Source organism: Saimiri boliviensis, chromosome 15 (genome assembly GCF_048565385.1).
Source record: "Saimiri boliviensis isolate mSaiBol1 chromosome 15, mSaiBol1.pri, whole genome shotgun sequence".
NCBI lineage: Eukaryota > Metazoa > Chordata > Mammalia > Primates > Cebidae > Saimiri > Saimiri boliviensis.
Window position 1 is genome coordinate 26,681,056 of NC_133463.1, and position 21,958 is coordinate 26,703,013.

General features: G+C 35.0%; 1 protein-coding gene across 2 annotated transcripts in view; it reads left to right on the forward strand.

Moving 5' to 3' along the window:
- The window catches only part of RNF19A (ring finger protein 19A, RBR E3 ubiquitin protein ligase), a 47,114-nt gene that overhangs the window by 17,998 nt on the left and 7,158 nt on the right, over positions 1 to 21,958 (forward strand). For both annotated transcript variants that reach the window (XM_003943025.4, XM_039464607.2), the window contains 4 exons: positions 10,199 to 10,407; positions 16,569 to 16,713; positions 17,363 to 17,525; positions 21,356 to 21,470. In XM_003943025.4, the coding sequence (XP_003943074.1) occupies positions 10,199 to 10,407; positions 16,569 to 16,713; positions 17,363 to 17,525; positions 21,356 to 21,470 (632 nt within the window). The remainder of the gene's footprint in view (positions 1 to 10,198; positions 10,408 to 16,568; positions 16,714 to 17,362; positions 17,526 to 21,355; positions 21,471 to 21,958) is intronic.

Genomic DNA, 21,958 nt, shown 5'->3' on the forward strand with positions numbered 1-21,958 from the left:
ATAGTTTGTATAAGAACTTGATTTTAGGAGAAGCATGCCAAGCCAACTGGAAAAGGATTGATTATTCAACATATAGAATTATGAAAATTAGTTATTTGAGGGGGAAAAATTAGATTGTCACCACATATATTAAAATCAAAACATTACAGAGGTTAGGTTATATAAAGGGAAAAAATTAAAATGCAGGTGAATGATTAGCTAACTTGCTGCCACCTTCTATGTTTAAGTTGAACACATATTTACTCTACAACTGAGAATTTCAACTCCTAGGTAAGTACCACAGAGAAAATCTTTACTTGTGTACCAAGAGATTTATTTAGGGATGTACCACAATAACAGAAAAAAATGTTCATTAACAGTAGAATAGATAAGTATATTTAGTTTACTGGTTACCTCTTGAGAGTAGGAAGAGGGGATGTGAACTTCAGGGTGTAACCAAGTTACTTCTGAAGCCACTGAAAGGTTCTGATTGCCACTTCATGCTTAGTGTACTGGTATAATTTTTAATATCACTACATTTCTTAAGTGTTTCAATTTAGATTATGAGTTAATGATCATCCTACTGATAATGTTCTTAACTTGTGTGGTAGATACAGGAGTATTTATTTTACTATTCTTTATAAATCCTTTTTATATATTTCTTAATAATTTTTTTTCAGAAACTCATACTTTGGGATATTTTGACACATTTTCTTATTGAAACTTCATTGTTAAGTAAAATGGCTCAGTATTCTTAATATTTTAGAGATAACTTAAATATGAACTCAAGTATAAAATATAAAATAATAGAAACACTTGCTTTACTAGACTCTGTTACTATGAAAATAATCGTGATTGTTATGTAAATTTAGCAAATAATTGTCCATTATTAATTGGGCTATGCATTAATTTTTGGTGTTATTGTCAGTAGTATTACCCACAAAAGAGGAAAAATATTCACAGAGATTACTTTTATGTATTTTCCTTTATGTTTAACTTATACTGCTCTGTAAGTTGTTAAAGTATTTCACATACTTGATGACTTAGGTTTTATGGTTGTGTTTTGTAGAAAATGTCACTCAATAATATAAAATTTGTTTGTATACTTTGAAAATATAGGATGCTATATAAGCCTCATTAAAAGTTAGCTTTACTTATTATGAGCTGTAAATACCTATCCTGTTGTTATAAGGATTAAGTGAGATCTTTAATGCTATTACTAGCAAAATTCCTAGCACACAGTAAGCTTGTCATTGCTCTTACTTATTATTCTTTATCTTATTTCAAAGTTTTGCTTTTATGTTTTTTTAATCAAATAATCATTCAAATAGTTAATGCACCTATGTGTCAGGTACTGGAGATTTATTAATGAACAAAAGACAAAAATCCCTGACCTATTGGAGTTTACTGAAACCTTTGGAACACACAGAGGACCTTTTTAAAAAAAATTTAAAAACTCCATTTTTTATTTAAGTCTGGCATAAGGAATATTGGTAAATATCTGAATATTTGATTTTTATAAAAATGTTTAGCCATGGTGCCAGGACCATAGGCATATATGTAGTATTTAACCCCTTTTATTATATAACACACTTGAAAGGTTCTTTTCCAGAAATGCTAGATGTGAAATTATCAGTTTTTTCTTTTGGATTTGTTACTTATAAATATGGCCATTTTCATATATGACATTAATTTTACTTAAACATACAGTTTAATGCACCTTGAGAAATACTATCCTTACCTCAGATAGAAAAGAGTTCTACTTGACCTGGTTTCCATTTAAGATCTCTTGGGGTTTTTGACCTAATATTCTTTCTATTCTTCTGAGGGCTAGGACTGATCACACTTGTTTAAAGGACAGTATTTCTAAAAATCCCCACTTGAGAAGGGGGCCAGGGTGCCAAATCTGAGTGCTGTGATTTAACCAGAATGAGTCTAGCTAACCAGCTTCTAGAACATGCCAGTCTTCACAGGTTCAGAGAAAAATCTGGCCATAGCTAGGGAGAAAAATGGGGAGGGATCCCAGTGTGCAAGGAGGAGAAACACAGAAGCTGTCTTGAATAAAAATACCTGATTACCTTCTGCCTTGGAGTCCTAGTTAGTGCATTGTCTAGGCAGATAGCAAAAAGTTGTTTTAGTTTCTATCACCTGTTTCAGTTGGCTAAGGCCACCTTGCTGCCAGCACACATTATCCCTGTCATCTCATGTGAGTGCTTCTAACTTTGCTGGGGAACTTTGAATATACAAGAACATTTATTATACTGGTATATAATTAATGATTTAATGTCTGTGAGCCCCCGAAAAATCCCCCAGCGAAGTTGCTTTTTGTTTTTGGAAGCACAGGTTAACCCCATGTTCAATAAAAAAAATTGTTCAATGAACCAGCCTGACTATATGCCAGTAACATAAGTCATATATATTTGTGTAATGTGATCAACTATAATTGGCTTTGTGTAAGCTTCAAGCTGATTTGCTATGACATTTAAATGGCTTTCAATGATAACTTACTCTGGTGGAGAATATTGTTCTTAATGGATTAAAAAAGAATAGAGCCATAGGCTTAGGGACTAAAGAACATGTATTTTTAGAATTCTAATTAATGTCTGCGTGACTGTCATTCTCATCCTATAAAGATGTGTTTTAGCCAAACCTTGACCATCTTTTGACATCCTGGAAATGCTTTTGTAGACTGGCCTTTTATAAATTTTGCAGAGATTCTAGATCCAACTTTGATTTTATCCAGAGAAAACACGTACATGGGTCTTAGAAAACAGATTTTGGGTATAGAGAGCCATAATGAAGTAAACTACATTTCAGGGTAAGTTGTAATTCATGACTAGTGATAAATTGTATGTGTTAGAACATACATGCATAAAAATATACTAGGAGTTAATGGTTTGAACTGAGAGTGCTGTTTTTAATTTATTCTGCTTCCTAACCATAAAATTAACCTAGGTATATTTTCATACCAAATAATTCAATATACCATGTGGATAGTTCTTTGAAGTTTAAAAATCACATTATCTGTGTCTTCTGACAATGTAATGAACTTTAAGCATTTCACATATTGAATTTTTTGATTAGAGATACTCAACCTATATGTTACTCCTACCAGCAAACATTGTTCATTGATAGTAAGATTTTTGGTGATGTTTTAATGAGTTAATAAAAATAACATTCTTCCCTTCCATCCTCATTCAAAACCATGTTAAAATATGACACAGGAGACATGTCAGTTTTCTCTAATTAGTTGACTAAAGAATGTAGCACTGGATATGCAGCCAAAATGGCTTGCTAACACTTCATGCCTAAATTAGACAGACTTTCCCAACTAGTCTCAGGCATGTAGGCCTGAGAACAACTGAAGCCGTCTCCTACAGCACATAGTGGAAAACAGAACAGAATGTATCCTGTCTGTAGGATGCAAATCCTAAAAAAGGGGAACCAGGAGATGAGCCTCACTTTGTCTAGACCTTCTCTAAAGTGAAGTTAAGTTATTCCTTTTCCATGGGAATAATCCTAACTTTAAAGTAGAAAGAAACATGAGCTTCTTGATTCTGATATAAAACTTGATTGTTCTCCTTAACTGGATCAAATTAGTATTTCTGATTATATTTTCTTTCTTTTCTTACCTTTAAAAAACAAAGTTTTTTTAAAAACTTTGTTTTAAAAAACTTTATGCTTATATTAAAAGCTTTATGCTTTAAAAATTATTTTGTACAAAAAAAATTAGCTGGGCATGGTGATGTGTGCCTGTAATCCCAGCTACTCAGGAGGCTGAGGCAGGAGAATTGCCTGAACCCAGGAGGCGGAGGTTGTGGTGAGCCAAGATCGCGCCATTGCACTCCAGCCTGGGTAACAAGAGCAAAACTCCGTCTCAAAAAAAAAATTATTTTGGACTTACAGATACTTTTTCTTCATTATCTTTCAATGGACAGAAGGGACATGAGAGAGAGTCTTTTTTAATCAGAATATTTATTGAGACTGCCATGTCTTAGGATTACATTTCATGTTAGGTATTTATTTTTCTTCTTACTTGTTTCTCATAAGGAATTTGCTCTAGGCAGAATATGTCACCCTAGCTGGTATCCCTACTTGCTTGATGTTATCGATAGTATAATTTGTAAAACATTAGTACTATGAAAGTCTCCCAGGAGATAGTATAAATGACTGAATTTAAATAAATTTAGAAAATACTGCCTACTATGTACTGAGCATTGGCGTGTTAAAAATTCTTATCAAATCCTATAATAAAAAACAAAAACCACTTTAATTTTACTTGGCATTTTCCTAACTTTACCACTGAGTTCTTTCTTCATGTGGATCACCTGTTAACAATGCAGTGAACAGAAGATACTTCTGGAGAGAATACTGTTTAAGCCTCTTCCTGTCTTCCCCACTTTCTTCCTCTCCATCCACTCCTGGTGTAAGCATTTCAAGTACAGTAGCTAGAGACCTTCAGCTGAAGGATAGAGAAGTAATGTAAGGCTTGAATTAAATAATGAACCATAGAAGGAAATGGAGCTAACCACTTAACCAAGGTTTGGGTGCTGTTTGAGCCAGAGATGTTTAGTTAACCACTGTTGAGTTATATCTGTGACCTTCTGTTGAGCCTGTTCTTTTTCCAAATAACACTTATTATACCAGAGCAGAGAGACTCCTGGAATTTTCTGTACAGCGAGTATATTGTATTTAATTTAGTTTTACCATTTGCTACCATTATAATTTCACAGTTATTTTCCAGTGAAAAATAAATTCAGCTCCCACAAAAGGAAAATCATCTTCAGGAGTTCTGACAATCTGTTCTCAAAATGTGTGAGTGCTAGGTACATTTAATTCCTTGATATATTACAGAATGTGCCTAATACAGTTATGGTTAGGACTGAATACATATGAATGTGAAACACTTACATAGGAAGCACTCAATAATTGTTAGTTTAAGAAAATGCTAGACACACTGCTCTTTTATAGTCATCAGATTATACATTTAAGAAAACATTGGTCAGTATATTAAAATAATCTTGTTATTCTTTGGAATTTGTAAATTCAATAAACTTGAATGTTTAATTCAGGGTAGGACATCTTTGCTTTTCCATTTAAAGAATACTGAGAAGTAGCATAAAACATTTGTACTTTAACATTTGAGTATATATGATGTCATGAACTAAACTAACTCTCCTTTTTTCTTTACCCCTGTAGTCCTACCTCTCCTCTGTCTTCCTCTCTTCTCTCCTGTCTCTCTTCACATACCAACACTACATATGTATAATCTTATTTTAATCTCACAACTCTCTTTATTATTTCCTAGTTTGGGGGATATATTTTGACCAAATGCCAGGTAGCCAAAGTCAGATACCTTCATCATAGTCTGATGAACCTCTGTGATACAAGAATAAGTGGAAATTTTTATTTAAATAATTATTTTTTTCTTTTTTTGAGACGGAGTTTTGCTCGTTACCCAGGCTGGAGTACAATGGCGCGATCTTGGCTCACTGCAACCTCTGCCTCCTCGGTTCAGGCAATTCTCCTGCCTCAGCCTCCTGAATAGCTGGGATTACAGGCACACGCCACCATGCCCAGCTGGTTTTTTGTATTTTTAGTAGAGACGGGGTTTCACCATGTTGACCAGGATGGTCTCAATCTCTTGACCTCGTGATCCACCCGCCTTGGCCTCCCAAAGTGCTGGGATTACAGGCGTGAGCCACTGTGCTCGTCCTATTTAAATAATTTTTTAAAACTAGCAATCAAGGGCTAGATGTGGTGGCTCACACCTATAATCCCAGCACTTTGGGAGGCTGAGACAAGCAGATTACTTGAGTCCGGGAATTCGAGACCAGCCGAGCCAGCACAGCAAAACCCTATCCCTACTAAAAATACAAAAATTGGGGCTGGGTGCGGTGGCTAATACATGTAATCACAGCACTTTTGGAGGCAAAGGTGGGCAGATCACTTGAGGTCAGGAGTTCAAGACCAGCCTAGCCAACATAGCAAAACTCTGTCTCTACTAGAGATACAAAAAGAAATTAGCCAGGCGTGGTACTCAGGAGGCCAAGGCAGGACAATCACTTGAACCTGGGAGGCAGAAGTTGCAGTGAGCGGAGATTGTGCCACTGCACTCCAGCCTAGGCAGCAGAGGGAGACTCCTGTCTGAAAAGTAAATAAATATAAAATAAAAATACAAAAATTGACCAGGCTTGATCCCAGCTACTTGGGAGGTTGAAGCACAAGAATCATTTGAACTTGGGAGGCAGAGGTTGCAGTGAGCCGAGATTGTACCACTGTGCTCCAGCCTGGGTGATGGAGTGAGACACTGTCTTATTTAAAAATAAATAAATAAAATTAGCAATCAAATATTAAATGTTTGACATAATAATGCAGGAATGGTAATTTCCCCTACACTGCCAGCTGTTAGTTTGCTCCTGATACACTGTATATGTAAGTGCGTGTGTGTGTGTGTGTGTGTGTATATACTGTATATTAAAATTCTAAATATTCAGTTTAATAATATTACTATTCATATAATTCAGGAAAAATTTTTATAGTAACATTTTATAGGAGAACACTGTATTTGTGATAAAGTTTGGATAAATCTCAAAAATCTTGTTCTCTATAAGCAGCCATTTTCAATGCACGTAAGACTCTAGACTTAGAACTGTAAGGAATTATCTGAAAGCAGTTTATGAAGCTGTTTTGAAATTTAATTATTGAGAAGATCTGAACACTGTTAGAAATACAAAGAAAAAATTGAGAAGAAAATATGCTTTAAGTCCACAGTTTTCTCTGTTTCCTTGCCAAACCCCTTCACTTCTTTGTGGAAATTGTACCAGATTTTGGAACTTGTCATGAAATTTCTAAACGGCAGTATTGATGTTTTGCTTTTAATTCTTCTCAAGATGTAGAGTCCCTAGAAGTATTTGTTTTTTTAAAGATTAATTTAAATCATTAATTAAAAATTAGGTCAGTTCTTAAAATTTTGTGTAGTGCTATGAATACTAGTATACTGAGCAGCCTTCTACAAAGGTTAGAATCATGTATAACCTAACGTCCATTAATCTGCCTTGTATATTTTTATAAGTATTTGCTCAGAAAGGATGTATTCTTACTAAATTTATATAGGTAAAGCATTCTTGGTGTTCATATTAGCTGTAAATTGTTTTCCTATTTAATTCTTTGAAAATAAAGCATCTACCTAAATTTGGGTTTTACAGTCATCACAAAGATTATAGGATTTTACTCTTGCAACATACTGCACATTTAAGTTATCCAGTAAAATTTCACCACATAAAATATTTCTACTCTTAAGTTATGTCTAAAATGCCAACCAAAAGATGTTAATATTTAATCCTAATATAATTTATATTATTTTTGTAGAAATGATAGTCACTTGTATGATCACATGGTTATTAGTCAAGTACAAGTGTAGGGGTATGAGAAATGTCATCAAAGCAGTCATTTGCTTATTTGGCCTTCTAGAGGCCAAGGCCAAGGTTGAAAATTATTTTGGCCGAATACTGAGGCTAAACCAAACTAAATGCCTGTTTTATGTATGGGAAAACTTAGTTGTTCGGAGATTACGTAATTCACTTAAAATTATACAAGTAATAAGTGTTGGAAGTGGAATTTGGACTGGCCACCCTAAAACCTCTTTGCTACCTTTGTAAATTGTAACTGACTTCAGAAAATAGTTTTGTCATTGTCTCCTGCATACACAGATTTCCCCATTCTGCCCCTCCTCTTTCCTTCTTCCTTCTTTCAATAAAAGGTATGTAAGAGAAGAAGTTTGGAAGAATATGCCATTTCCTTTTCACTGACATTATTGTTTTAAAACAAAGGCTATACTTTAGCTTATAGATACTTTAGATTATAACTTTGATTAAAAAAAAAAAACAACAAAAAAAAAACAGGGTCTTCTCCTTTTTACCTGGGACTGAATGAATAAGCTGTCTTGGAAATTTTAAAGCTCAGGGAAATGAAGCTTTGCTAAATTACCCAAAGCTGATTATAAATTTCCTTTAATTCAGTCCTGTTTGAACATGTCTGTGATAGAGAATGGTAATTATCGAGAACTGGTCTATCAGAAATAAGATGGAATTTAAGATGTAAATTAAGTTTAAAAAATGTAGTACTCGGGGACCAACAAGTCCAAAAAAGGAGGGAACTCCCTGACTCTTAAAATCCTGCACAATTTATTTATAGAGTATCTTGAAACTTAATACAATCTCAGTTACAATTATTATTTAAATTTTATTGCCAGCTCTGAAAACTCCCCTAAATTTCCAGGCAAAAGGAAATGTTTGGTATTTACAAAAGACTCTTAGACATTGATAAGACTTGATTGTTGCTTCTTTTCAAAGGGAACTAAAAACTTCTAGAAATTTTTAAATTGAAAGTTTTATAGAGGTAATGGTAGATTAACATGCAGTTGTAAGAAATAATTCAGAGATCCTATGTACCCTTCTCACTGTTTGTCTCAGTGGTGCCATTTTGCACAAATTATAGAAAAATATCAGAACCAGGATATTGGCATAGTTACAATCTACCAATCTCACTCAGTTTTCCCAATTACTTGTATTTATTTGTGCTCAGTGTATTTAGTTATATGCATTTTATCATGTAAATTTGTATCCACCACCATAGTCAAGATACTAACAGTTCCATCACAACAGAAGTCCCTCATGTTGCTCCTCTTTTTTTCTTCCTTTATTTTCTGGTTTTTGTTTGTTTGTTTGTTTTTTGGTACAATGGCATGATACTGGCTCACTTCCACCTCTGTCTGCCTCCTGGGTTCAAGCAGTTCTGCCTCAGCCACCCAAGTAGCTGGGATTACAGGTGTGCACCACCATGCCTGGCTAATTATTTTTATATTTTTTGTAGAGATGGGGTTCATGTTGGCCAGGCTAGTCTTGAACTCCTGACCTCAAGTGATCCGCCCACCTTGGCCCCACAAAGTGCTGGGATTACAGGTGTGAGCCACCGCACCCAGCCTGTGTTGCTGTTTTATAATCACGTGTACTTACCCCAACTCTTTCCCCTCCCCAGTCCCCATTCCTGATCCTTGGCAACTACTAATCTGTTTGACATTTCAAAAATATTATATAAATGGAATCATGCAGTATGTAATATTTTGAGATTAACTTTTTTCACTCAGAGTAATTATCTGAAGATTCACCTAAGGTGTTACTTGTATCAGTACTTTCTTTATTGGTGATAGTGTGCATGCAGTATTACCATTTAACTTATTTATTTAACCATTTACCATTTGCAAGTCATCTGGGCTCATTCCAGTTTGGGCTATAATGAAGCTGCTGTGAGCATTAGTGTACAAGTTTTTGTGTGAGCACAAATTTTCATTTGTCTGGGATAAATGCCAAAGAATGCCCAGAATTTAAGTCCTAAGTTTTTAAAGTGTCAGAAATATTAACTCGGAGAAAGGTATTAGTGCTAGTCATGAATCTACAGTTCTCAGTCTTTAATCTGAAGCCACAAAAAGAAAAGAAACCAGTTTGTGTATTTTTTGACAGGAGATTGGCATCAAAGACCACTTTAGCCATGCATCTTAGAAAAATGTGAGACTTCTGCATACATACAAGATATCACAAAATTTATAAATTGACACAGTATGCCATTACCTGACAATTATAACTTACATATAGTCATTACAATTTTAAACAGGTAATCTTTTTTTCTTTAAGATTTTCCACTTTAACAAGTAATTGTAGAAAATCAGAAATGTAGAAACATAATCAAGAAAATTAAAACTCAATACCAAGAAAACCACTATTAAGATTTTTGGTGTATTTCCTTCAATTTTTGTGTGCATACAGTACTGTACTAATTTAATATGATTGTTATAAAATTGGGATTAGGCCAAATGCAGTTTGGTATCTTACTTAAAAGTTGAGGGAGAGGGGCAAGAGTTGAAAAACTACTCACTGTGTACTATGTTCACTATTTGGGCAACAGAATCATTAGAAGGCCAAACCTCAGCATCATGCAGTATACATACTTGGGTAACAAACTTGCGCATATATCCCCTGAATCTTAAAAAAAAAAAACCTGAAAATTAAAAATTGAACTTTTAAAATGTTTTATACTTAATGACTGTTTGTATAAATAGAAAATGTTTTTCAGGAATAACATTTAGTTGGATACTTTTTAAAATGAGTATCTCTTGTTTTATGTCTGTCGCATTTTAAATCATTTTTCTTGTTCTTTCAAGATATGCTGTGATAGCATTTGGATGTGCCAGCTGTCCAAAATTAACTTGTGGGCGAGAGGGCTGTGGAACAGAGTTTTGCTACCACTGTAAACAGATTTGGCACCCCAACCAGACCTGTGATGCTGCTCGACAAGAGAGAGCCCAGAGCTTACGTTTGAGAACTATACGTTCTTCATCCATTAGTTATAGTCAAGAGTCTGGAGCAGCAGGTATTTATGTCTAATTTTTTTCTAATAAAATATTTGACACAGAACACTAGTTATTTTAATAAAGTTAACCTATTCCTGTTTTCCTTTGACTTGCCAGAAGTGTTTTTAAGTGCATTTCTATCCCAGAAGCACTCATTCTTTCCTTTGAAAGAAAGTGATTTTGAAATTGGAAAAATTTCATTGTCCAAAAAAAAAAAGGAAAAAAGGAAGTGTCATGATAATTTATGTAACTGATAGCCAAAGATGGTCTGAAACTGTTGATTATAAAGGTATTTGGCTAGGCACGGTGGATCACGCCTGTAATCCCAGCAGTTTGGGAGGCCGAGGCAGGCGGATCACTTAAGGCCAGGAGTTTGAAAACGGCCTGGCCAGCATGGTGAAACCCCATCTGTAAAGAAATTAGCCAGGCATGGTGGTGTGCACCTGTAATCCCAGCTCCTTGGGAGGCTGAGGCAGGGGAATTGCTTGAACCCGGAAGTGGAGGTTGCAGTGAGCAGAGATCATGCCACTGCATTTCAGCCTGGGCAATAGAGCGAGACTCTGTCTCAAAAAAAAACAAAAAAAAAGATACCTTATGTAAAGTGTAGCAATTATTTCTAATGAAATATTAATTTAAAATATATCATCTTATATTATTTCTGATTATATAAATATCACAGAATCAGATTTGAAATGGTGTTTATTGTTGGAATCATTTTCATTTAAATATTTTATGAAATGCATTTTTCATTTGCAGATATCTCATCCAATCCTAGGGTCAAGGATATAAAAATTAGACTGTTTGGGTGTGGTGGCTTATGCCTATAATTCCAGCACTTGGGGAGGCCAAGGCGGGAGGATAACTTGAGGCCAGGAGTTTAAGACCAGCCTGGGCAATATAGTGAGACCCCATCTCCACTGGAAAAAAAAATTAGCTTGATGTGGTAGTGTACACCTGTAGTCCTAGCTATTCAGGAGGCTGAGGCAAGTGGATCACTTGAGCCCAGGAATTTGAGGTTACAGTGTTCTGTGATCATGCCACTGCACTCTAGCCTGGGCAACAGAGTGAGACCCTGTCTATTAAAAAAAAAATCATACCTTTGTTGGGAGGACACTAAGAACTTTAAGGTGTCTTTGGTTCTTAGCCAGAAATTTAAGTTTTCTGAGGATCTATAAATGTACAATATATACATATCAGAAATCTCAAAAAAGTTATTAAAAGGAACATCTTCATGTTCTTTGCATAAAAATTCAAAAAAAATATTTTGTGTGACAAATATATTTATTGGAATTGTATTCCTTTTTGGAAAACATATTTTTCTTGCTGAAATGACAGGGAAAAACTTGGAAAATACAGAAATTTTTCAAGAAAATAATTTATGTTTCTGCTATTAATCTGCGACAATCGTGTACTTTATGCTACTAGAAAAAAAGTCTAATGAAATTTTAACACAGAATATTCAACATTTAATACTTTTATAATGTAAATGTATTTTTATATTTGTTTGCTGATTGATTTGTTTCTATTTCCTTTCCTAAAGATTTGTGGAACCCAAAGGTATTAGTATTAATTTGTAGGTATGGGTCCAGAAGCAATTCAGAGAGGACCTGAATATACCTAAACTGTTCCCTAAAGAGTCAACAGTAGCCATTGGAAATGGCTACTGGAAATGACACTTGGAAATGACATTCTTCTCTTCCAAGTAGGGGTGTATATTTATTGGTTACAGAACACGCAGTCATATAGAGTAAGACAGAATGGACTCTGGAATCAGACTGCCTGAATTCAAATCCCACATTCTCTACTTATGCCTCGTGCAATCTTGAACAAGTTGCATGTTTCATCTTTAAAATACAGATACTGACTGGGCACAGTGGCTCAAGTCTGTAATCCCAGCACTCTGGGAGTCTGAGGCAGGCAGATCACTTGAGATCAGGAGTTCAAGACCAGCCTAGGCAACATGGTGAAACCCCATCTCCACCAAAAAATACAAAAATTAGCCAAGCATGATGGCAGGCATCTGTAATCCCCAGCTACTCAGAAGTCTGAGTCAGGAGAATCACTTGAACCCAGGAGGGAGAGGTTGCAGTGAGCCAAGATTGCGCCACTGCGTTCCAGCCTGGACGGCAGAGGGAGACTGTGTCTCAAAAATAAAATAAAGATACTAATAATGCTTATGTCCATATACTTCAAACATTTCCTGGCTCATAGGAAGTGCTTTTGCTATATGAGGTAGGGGAACTTAGAGAAACCACAGTCACTTTATAGAGATTTATGTATGTATGGGCCATCATTAAATTTAAAAATGACAGAAATTACTTTTATTATTTTTTTAAATAAACATCATGATTTAGTTATCCAACTGAATATTGGTCTTCCTCCAAGTGGTCACCATGAGATTTTTTTGTGTTTATTTCAGCAGTGCTTCCCTGGAATGCCTCATTGGCATAACCTTTAGGTAATGTCAGTTTAATATCAGTTTGATTTGACAGTTTGATTTCTGAGAATGACTAAAAGTTCCTTTAGAGCTAAGTCTAACAGAGTATCATACCAGGTTGAATTATTGGTTTGGGATGGATCCAAAGTAAGATGTGACTATGTGAACATGAGTGATTTTATATATATATATGAGCTCTTTGAAAGTAATTATGAAAGAAAACCTTGCCAAATGATTTGAGCCAAACAGTAACATTGTTGGAATAAATAGTCTCCAGGTGATTGTTTTGAAAAAAAAAATTTATTTGGAATTTGTTCCATGTTTGTTTAAAAATCTTGGCTGGGCATGATGGCTCACATCTGTAATCCCAACACTTTGGAAGGCCAAGGCTGGAGGATCACTTGAGCCCAGGAGTTTGAGACTAGCCTAGGCAGAATGGTGAGACTCCATCTCTACCAAAAATTTTAAAAATTGGCCAGACGTGGTGGTTTACACCTCTGGTCCCAGCATCTCAGGAGGCTGATGTGGGGAGGATTGAGCCTAGGAAGGCAAAGCTGCTGTGAAATGTTACTGTGCCACTGCCCTCCAGCCTGGGTGACAGAGCGAAACCTTGTTTTGAAAAAAGGAAGAATTAAAAGTACATTGAGGGCCGGGTGCCGTTGCTCACACCTATAATCGCAGCACTTGGGGGTGCCAAAGCGGGCAGATGGCTTGACTCAAGAGTTTGAGAGCAGTCTAGCCAACATGATGAAACTCCATCTCTACTAAAAATACAAAAACTAGCCAGGCATGGTGGTGTGGACCTGTAGTCCCAGCTACTTGGGAGGGTTGCTTGACCCTGGGAGGTGGAAGTTGCAGTGAGCTGAGATCGTACCACTGCATGCTAGCCTGGGTGACAGAAAAAGACCCTATTTCAAAAAAAAAAAAAAAGTGTAGTGAACTTGGCTTCTCACAGACTTGTAGAAAGTGAAAAAGGAAGCTAGCATCTAAATGGTTTTATTTAGTACTGTTATTCCAGGTATTTAGGTATTGTTTTCTGTATCATGATATGTTGAAAAACTAGTTTTACTTTTAATATTAATCGGTATAATAATGATTAGTTGGTTTTTTCCTAATCAGTTACTAAAGATAAACGTGTGCTTAGTTACATAAAGTACATTAGTATTTGTATTTGTAAAATAGCATAATATTTATATTATAATGTTTATATTTGTCTTTAAACTGTGACAGTACTGCATCCACTTGAGGTTTGTTCTTATAGCTACTAGGAGGTTTATGCACTTGGAGTTAAATTTTAAATGAACTACATATTTTTCATTTTTGTTACTATAGTTTTCCCATTTTATAAAAATAAAATACTTAATTGCCTTCCCACGCCTGCCTCTGTCCCCTTACCACTACCACCCTAAGAGATAATCATTGTAAACATTTGAGACATGGTGTTTTATAACCTGTTGTTTTTCTTAATGTGACAATAGCCCATATTTTAGCAGTAAACAAAAAGATAATCAAAGAAGACAAAAGCTTTGCCAAACAAACACTGTAAATAGAAATGGGAAGCTTTTTTATATCAGGGAACTGTGGCCAATTGATTCTTGGGGTATGGGGGATCACTTGACCATAAACAATTTCATTTAGGATTTTTGCATTATGAGGGTATTTGGAGATAAATATATCATCCTATAATGTGCACAGTAAATTTTTCCTAATTTGTTGCTTTGAGAAAAGAGGCAAAGCAAACTAAACAGCCTTTCATAGATGAATAAGTAAACAGAGAGTGAAAGATGTGGGTACAAGTATATAGAGACCTATCAAAAATACGTTGCTTGTGGTTTTCATTCTCTAATGTGTAATTTTAGCATATTAAAAGGCTGTTTTGTGTTTTTAGAATGGTAAGAATAAATGGGGATGTTACCTTTCAGTTTGTTCCAAAGATTGCATGCATCAGAACCAAAGCTTGAGTCTTTTTACTCCCCCATCTAATTGAGATATCTGCTACTTGAATATACTCTGGAATGAGGAAGTTTATCAATTAACATCTACTTAAGTAGATAGGATTAGCATTTCTTTAATTTGATATACTACATGTTGTATCAGGCACAGAAGCCAGCTTTTTTTCATTTAATACCCCAATGTTTAAAATTGTTAAATGCAGACTTTATGTTCTTTCATTTAAATCATGACTTACGGTTATTTTTAGTTTTTATATTCTAGTAATTATCTTGGTCTGACTGCTTAGAGTTATCAGTTTGCTCAAAATTGCTTGAATCATTAAAATACTAATTGTGAGCATTGGCCAGTTTTTTTTTTTTTTTTTTTTTTTGAGACGGAGTTTCGCTCTTGTTACCCAGGCTGGAGTGCAATGGCGCAATCTTGGCTCACCGCAACCTCCGCCTCCTGGGTTCAGGCAATTCTCCTGCCTCAGCCTCCTGAGTAGCTGGGATTACAGGCACACGCCACCATGCCCAGCTAATTTTTTGTATTTTTAGTAGAGACGGGGTTTCACCATGTTGACCAGGTTGGTCTCGATCTCTCGACCTCGTGATCCACCCGCCTCGGCCTCCCAAAGTGTTGGGATTACAGGCGTGAGCCACCGCGCCCGGCCTGGCCAGTTTTTAAGTTAAAAAAAAAAAAAAAGCAGTTTTGGTCCTAGAAGAAGCGCTAAGGAAACCTGAAATAATTGATAAAGCACAGGTAAAGTTTGACCATAAAACTTGTAGAAAGAATAGACTATAGCTTAATGCTTGTAATGTTAGAAACTGGAACAAATACCTAAATTCAGTGGTTAGCACTATAAATATCTTTTCTAAACTGTGAGCAGTTAGAAAATATAGCTGGCTAATAGTAATTACAAGTTGCTATTTAAACAGATGCCAACATGCAAAATAGTTGTATAATTTTCCTGGTTATACTTGATTTTTGACTTGGCAATATTGTGCATTGTAACCATATTATTATACAAAGAGCATATACCAACAACATTTGAGTAAATGAGTAAATTAATAAAAAGGATAAAGACAATTAATTTAAAAGTCATGAGCATAATTAACAATGATTGCTTTTATTCTGAAACTGTTTTCCACGGTTTGTAACCATATGTATGACCCTTCCTTAATCTCTTCCTTCCTTCCTTGTATTCTGACTACTGATTCTTTGCAAGGTCCATCTCTCTTTTGTATGAAGTAAAATACTGGGAAAAGGCTGCTTTTCTAAAGATACATGTTTTGCTATTCTTATGGTGCTTATAATTGATAGAATTAGGAGTAAATTCATAGTGCTTTGGATATAGCACCTCAGATTAATATCAAATTGTCATCTCCTGTTAGTGTTCATTCACTAAAGGAATAGTATACAGAACGTGTACATTTGAATTAAGGGAAGATGGTTAGAAAAGTTCTAGAACCAGGAAGTACCACTCAGAAGACTTCTATGGAAACAGGACAAAGACAAATTTTACTACGTAGTTTACAATTTGCCTAGAGCTGTTCTTGATTCTCCTTTCTCTATTTATTTTTTGTTATTCTTTGTTCTGTTTTACTATGTTTGAAAAATGTTTATGACTTGATATTTTAATGTAAAATGTGTTCTCTTAGAAGAGAAGAAAAAATGCTTTATATACTAAAAACAGCACGCTAAAGCTATGAGTTAACAAACTATCTACATCTTAAGATTGTCTGTAAACTGCCAGAAGTTATTTTTAAACCAGTTTTATATACTTAATAGATTTCTCTATGTTCCCAATAGCCGACGATATAAAGCCATGTCCACGATGTGCTGCTTATATAATAAAGATGAATGATGGGAGCTGCAATCACATGACATGTGCTGTTTGTGGTTGTGAGTTTTGTTGGTTGTGTATGAAAGAAATCTCAGATTTACATTATCTAAGGTAAGTTTATAGAAGGAGCTATTTATATGTAAATGTAATTTTATATTGTAAGACAAAATAACTTGTTTTTAAAAAGTATTATCCTAAGCATTTTTAAACTTGGTTTTGTAAGATACTTAAAGGAATTGGTTTTATTTTAATTACATAAATTTAAAAGAAACCAAGTTATTATGCTAGTTGTTTGGAATTGATAACTGGTCAAAAATAGGAAATGGGTATTTCCTCTTTTTGTTTTTGTTAAACTAGAATGCTAGTATGTAATACCCTGTATAATTATGCTAGACCGTAAATACTTCCATTTAATTTTCCCATAAATAAATTTTATCATTTAGGTTTCAGAATGAGTTTATGATATAATCAGATAACTGATGCCTAAAAATATGCATGTTTTGCATTAATTTACTATTAAAAAACTAACAAGGGTTTGATGGTAATGGAGGACTAGGGGTACATTTTTAACCTGAATCTCAGTTATCGGTCTCTTGTTAGTGGTTCTTACCTACTTTAATGAACTCAGAATTTAAAGAAAGGGGAAAAGAATCCTAAGTATGAGAAGTTTTTAAAAATAGTCATTGCTTTAATATATTGCATTAATTTGTTATTGTGGTGTTTTGCAGCAGTTACTTTACATTGTAATTTTTTTCATTAGTCCGTCAGGATGTACTTTTTGGGGGAAGAAACCATGGAGCCGAAAGAAGAAAATATTATGGCAGCTAGGAACACTGGTTGGTGCTCCTGTTGGAATCGCTTTAATAGCTGGCATTGCTATTCCTGCAATGATTATTGGCATTCCTGTGTATGTGGGCCGTAAGGTAAAATGTTTACTTCTTGTTACTCCATTATCTTATTCTAAATCTTTAGGTGTATTCTTTTAGTATTGACAATTTTTTGCTTTGTTTAGACAAAGGTTATCTTTAGTTTCTTCAATATAAAAGTTACTCTTTTTTCATAAATTTTTAATGTTTGGCAAGCATATGTGAATACATATAAAGCAGATTTGCTTTAAAATTTTCTGAATCTGAAAATTTTAGTACATTTGCATTATAAAACTAACTTTCAGTATAAAATATTGAAGGATACACACCTAAGATTTTTCTCATAGGTATATCCATGTAAGGTCAGGTCTATAAAATCTTTTTAATGAAAGTTAATAGATAAATAACACATGCCTTCTGGCAAAGAATAGCCAGTTCTTGAATTATTTCTGCTGCAGTTCAAAGCTGGTTTCTTTTTTTTTTTTTTTCTTGGATTACTGCTATTAATAAATACACTATTTTGCAAATTTATAACAATCTTGTCAAAGTCCAAACACTGGTGACTACCACTGACCTCTAATTGATGAATTATATTTCATTAGCTAAGCAAATAATTCTTTTTTTAAGAGTTAATGGGATAATTTATGACGTCCTAAGAAATCTGTTGTTGCCTAAATTAACAGAATCTCTGAATTGAGAAGTAACTTTAGAAATTTTCTTTGGTCCTTTCAGTAGGAGATGGCTAAGAGAAAAAAATAAATTTTCTTTGGTATCCAAGAAGATCAAAAAAATTAAAACTTTTTTTAAAAAATTAAAAATTATCTAATCTCAACTCAAGCAGAACAAAGGGTAACAATTTTTAAAAAGGGAACTAACAGGCCGGGTGTAGTGCCTCATGCCTATAATCCCAGCACTTTGGCAGGCTGAGGCAAGTGGATCACTTGAGGTCAGGAGTTCAAGACCAGCTTGGCCAACATGGCAAACCACATCTCTACTAAAAATACAAAAAAAAAAAAAAAAAACAGCCTATCCAGGCATGGTGGCAGATGCCTATAATCCCAGCCTCCCAGAGCTTGAGGCAGGAGAATCACTTGAACCCTGGAGGTGGAGGTTGCACTCCAACCTACGCAACAAGAGCAAAACTCTGTCTCAAAAAAAAAAAAAGGAAACAAGCTGGGCATGGTGGCTCATTCCAATCATTGTAGCACTTTGGGAGGCTGAGGCAAGAGGATCACTTGAGGCCAGAAGTTCAAGACCAGCCTGGACAACATAGTGAGACCCCATCTCTCAAAAAAATTTAAACATTATCTGGGCATAGTGGCATGCACCTATAGTCCCAACTACTTGGGAGGCTGAGATAGGAGGATTGCTTAAGCTGGGGAAGTGGAGGCTAAACTGAACTGTGATTGTGCCACTTCAGCCTGGGCGATAGAGCAAGATCCTATCTCTAAAATAAAAAAAGGAACTAAAGGTTGTCATACCACGTCATAGGTAATGTATGTACTTTGACTCATTTTAACACTGCAGTAACCTCAATATTTTGGTATGCCATGTGTGTACCTATGCAGCAGTCTTACGTGTTCTTCACGTGTACCTCAAAACCTAAAATACAATTTAAAAAAATTTTTGGTCTGTAATTGCTGTGTTAAAATATTGAAATGAAAATTTATATATCTTCAGTTACACAGAAAGAAGCAGAGCTGAGATTTGAACTCAGATGCATGAATTCTTAAAATATAAGTTTCCTGATTAAGTTTTATTAGCTATTTGGGAAATTCAGTTATGGGAAAACCACTTCTGTTGTAAAATGGCTGCTAATTGTTACAAAATTCTTACCTTGAGTCAGATACTGTTTCTGTTTGTTTCCTTTATTTCTATTTCTGACTTCTGGGACCAGACTCGGAATAAGGTTGATCCTCTTTCATGTAACAGCTGAATTTTTTATGTTCAACATACATTTTCTAATCAGAAAAATAATATATACAATTTCTTAAAAATTAATTTTGGGACTGATGGCAAAAATCTTTATAAGCCAAATATTTCAGAAGGTTTTAAGTGAGTAAACCTGAACTTTAAAATTTGTTGGGGCGTGTGTGGTGGCTCATCCTAACACTTGGGGAGGGTGAGGAGGGTGGATTACATTAATCCAGGAGTTTTGAGACCAGCCTGGGCAGCACAATGAGACCTTGTCTCTACAAAAAATTAAAACATCAGCTGGGCATGATGGTGCATGCCTGTAGTCCCAGCTGCTAAGAAAGCTGGGGCGAGAGGAATGATTAAGCCCATGAGGTTGAGGCTCCAGTGAGCTGTGATCCTGCCACTGCACTCTAGTCTGAGTGACACAGAGAGCCCCTATGTCCAAAAAAAGAGAGAAAATAAAAAATTTCAAAATATAGTAGCAGATTATAATTTTTCATGTAGTTATTCAAAGCAAGGTTTTGCTGAAAACAAAGCTATTTGTTCAGATACTCAGAAGGAAAAGAGAGACTGTTGTACCACATGTACCTATAAATAATTTATAGAGGAGAGATTATTTACCTCATTGTTCAGGTCATAGGGTACAGTTACAGGCTTCCTTTTTTCAAACATGTACCCAGAGCATTGTAAATGAATGAATTAGTTTTCCATTGAATTAGTGTTCTGTGGTGCTTGGGATCTCAACCAACCTAGGAAAACCTAGTAAGTCAATAAAGTACCCAAAAGCTGAGCCTTCACTTAACAATTAAAAAATAGAAAATGCAGCAAAAAAATTGTAAACAGAAAAATTAAGTTGAACCAGAAATAGTGGGATGATGGTGATCACTGTAATTAAACATTGGTGCTTGAAGCTGAAAAATTTTCTGGAAGAATTATTTCTTTTGGCAGCCTGCCTTTGCAAGTCAGCTCCATCAGTTGTTGCTTTGCCTTTTCTCTTCTTCAGTGCTAAGTTTCCCAGGAATGGGAGTGGGGAGGAGCAGGAATTAGCTGCAGTACTGAAGGATAATGAAAGGTACCCTGGGAAGGTCTGCCATCTCTGCCTGCATGGACTGTGTAGGGAAGTGAGGAGGCTCATTTACAAGGAACCTCTAGTCAATGCTGGGAAACGGGATTCTGACTAGGAAATAGAAAGGTTTCTCATCCCATCCCCGCATCACCCACCTCCCACCCAAATTTTTCCACTGTTTTATATATCCCACAACACTCCTCATACTTTACAGCCTTCCAAAGGCTAAAGATATTATTACACCATGTAATAATAGATTATTTTATAAGTCTCACCTGTAATATTGTTTATAAGTCATTTTATTTTAGAGTCCCCATACTTTTGAGACTGTTTTGAATCTTATAACAGCCATTGCAAACCATGAAAATAAAGATGTCAAGTTCATATAATTTCTCAAGCCACTTTTTAATCACTGCTTCTATGATGATATCAGATTCTGCTTATTAACACCTGTCCTGTACAGAGATGCTGAGTGAATTCAATCCTGTCCTCTGTTAGCCATTATTTATCGTCTTTTTTGTTTCTCTGCCCTTTACTTTGAGTTATAAATGAAAGCCCCGGATTTTGAGTAATTTGTCAATATTTGTCTTCAGAAAAAGGGATCTCAGAAAAAATAATTCTGTTTAATCATACTTGTTTATTAGAAATGGTTTTTAAGGTCAGTTTTTAAAAATAAACCTTTCCCAGAAGCCAATTTTTACCATTTAGACAATCTTCTTTAGAAAGAAACCTTTAGAATACTAGAAGTACCCTGTTAGTGAACCAGTAAGTTTACCATGAACTAAGATATTCAGCTATGAACTTTTTTGAAAAATAACTTTAGCAAGTATAGGCCTTTTCAACTAAGTTAAATTATAATGTATTTTTCTCTTTAATCCCCTACCCCTATTTTTATTAATTCAAGATTCACAATCGCTATGAAGGCAAGGATGTTTCAAAGCACAAACGGAATTTGGCCATAGCAGGTGGTGTAACATTGTCTGTAATCGTGTCTCCAGTAGTAGCTGCAGTGACTGTAGGTAAGAAAATGCTGAAAAGTACTAATTACCTAAAATTTTATGGAGTTAAAGTTTTGTGGAAGGATTTTTAAAAAACAAAGTGTTTGAAGAGAAGACATTTACTTTTTTGTTTTTCAATTTAAGGACAAATTAAATTAATTAAATTGAGCCTACATTAAGTCTTTCTTTGGTTAGAGTAGTTGGTAAATTGTTACTGGCTGATACCCTTTCCCCCCTACTCCACCCCAAGTGAAGTTCAGAGGCCTGGCACTTCAAAAGAAAAAAGTTTACATCTCTCTTTTTTTCTCCTCACGTGGGTTACCTGAAAGACTGGGAACTTTGAATTTGCTTAACAACTGTGTAAATCTACTTTTGGTAAATGTTCCGGCCAACTCTTCAGAACCCAGGCACTTTTCTCTGTATGCCTCTCTTGAAAAGACTTTCTAAAACTCATGTTTTCTGTGAGTTACTTTGTTGTTGTTGTTTGTAACGATTGATTTAATTTCTCT